Source organism: Octopus bimaculoides, chromosome 20 (genome assembly GCF_046866305.1).
Source record: "Octopus bimaculoides isolate indiv1 chromosome 20, ASM4686630v1, whole genome shotgun sequence".
Lineage (NCBI taxonomy): Eukaryota > Metazoa > Mollusca > Cephalopoda > Octopoda > Octopodidae > Octopus > Octopus bimaculoides.
The window spans coordinates 17552069-17553817 of record NC_142947.1 but is presented as its reverse complement, the minus strand read 5'-3'; the positions used below and the strand labels follow the sequence as shown (position 1 = coordinate 17553817).

General features: G+C 31.3%; 1 protein-coding gene across 1 annotated transcript in view; it reads left to right on the top strand.

The window, feature by feature from the left end:
* The first annotated feature begins 256 nt into the window (after positions 1-256).
* Positions 257-1749, top strand: part of LOC106881629 (uncharacterized) — a 25799-nt gene continuing 24306 nt past the window's right edge. The window contains exon 1 of the mRNA XM_014932093.3: positions 257-507. Coding sequence (XP_014787579.1) covers positions 453-507 — 55 coding nt within the window. The 5' untranslated portion in view covers positions 257-452. The remainder of the gene's footprint in view (positions 508-1749) is intronic.

The window sequence follows — 1749 nt, the reverse complement described above, 5'->3', positions numbered from 1 at the left end:
TTCAGTCTCTTGAAAACAGTTTACTGTTGATAAAAGATATGGAATTTCGAAAAAAAAAAAAAAAACGTTTCCACAAATTTCTAAAAAAAAAAAAGATCTAAAAAAAGCTGGGGAAAGACGTATTTATTTTTTAACAAGGTGGTTAACCGTATGTAATTGACAATAATCTATCTTTGCATTAATCCTTCTGTACTATCAACATTTAGCAGATTAACAAGCATTATACAAATCTCACCCTGAAGCTAACACTTTTCACCATCATCACAGTTCCAAAGCAAGTTTGAGACTCTGACAATCCGCCAACATAGTCACTTATCATTTCATTTCATAATCGTTGAATAAGATCTAAATTATTGGGCGTGGCCAATACACTGTGAAGCCATTTGCATTGTTACTTGCACCCAACAGCAGACCCCTAGGTTTTCTCCTGCTTTATAAGAAACAGCTTAATAATGGAGATATTTCGTTTTGGTGTTTTTGTTACAGTGCTCTGTGCCTATTTGGTTGGTAAGTGTTTCCGATCCTTGTCCCAAATAATTTTACTCACCATCTCCTCCTGTGCTTCACATGTTACTAATTTTACCAGGTGGTCATTGTTATGTTTCTTAAATTGAAGAAATGAGAGACAGATGGAGTATGAGAAAATTTGTTTCTCTGTTATTGAATATGTACAGAGTTGTGTGTGTGTGTGCGTTTGTGTGATTTGTAGTTTGTACCTGATGAATATGCTTGAGGTATTTCTCAACATATTAAAACATGTATTGTGTCTATTAAATAATATTTATCTCTCACCAAATGGAGAACTTTTTTTTGTTGATCTTACCATCACGGAACTGTACATTATATATATATATATATATTTATATATATATATATATAGTGTTTTTGTGTGTATCTTTAATGTGTTCATGTAATTGAACTGTTTATTTTTGTGTGTGCATGTGATATCAAGTTCATATGTATATTGGCTTGTAGATGTATAGTTTTTACAATAAGATGACTATATGTAGCTATGTATGTCAAGAATATTAACTGGATGTATGTGCACAGTTTATGTGCATCTGAGTACAGTGGTATCACGTGTTGTCATTTATGTGTACAATTCCTGTTTCATTTATCTGTTTTGCTATTGTTGATAATCACAAGTTGTCCATATGATCGAAAGCATTCCAGTTATGACTACCTCATGTTTTTACTAAGTATAATGTATCTAGAACTATAGTATCCAATCTTCAACTATAAAATAGCTACTTTTCCATACAAGCCAAATAAAGAGTATCTTAAGCCAATAAGAGAATCTCTGTATCAGAGTTCACAAACTTTTTCATTCCACTTATCCCCTGACAACTTTTTTTCAAAAATAAATTGACCCCTTTCCCTTGAGTTTGGTTTGGCAATTTGAGTTTATACTTACACCATAATAAAACAACAAAGAGAGAGGAAATTTAAAATACTGTTTCTAAATATGTGTATTTCGAGTTCAAATGCCATATAGATCATTTAATCCAAATAGGCCTACTTCAAATTTTTTCCTAACTTCAGAATTTAAAAAATATATATACAAATATTTGCAAATATTTACAAAAATTATTTATAAACCGAGAATCAGTAAATTTACCCCATTACTAAGTGAAATTTATCCCAGTTTCAGAACCTCTGTTGTATATAGTTGCTATTGTGTAATTTCAGTCCAACTTTTATCAAGCCGACCTATAACCAAACATATTCCAGCCATGACCATCTTGTCTT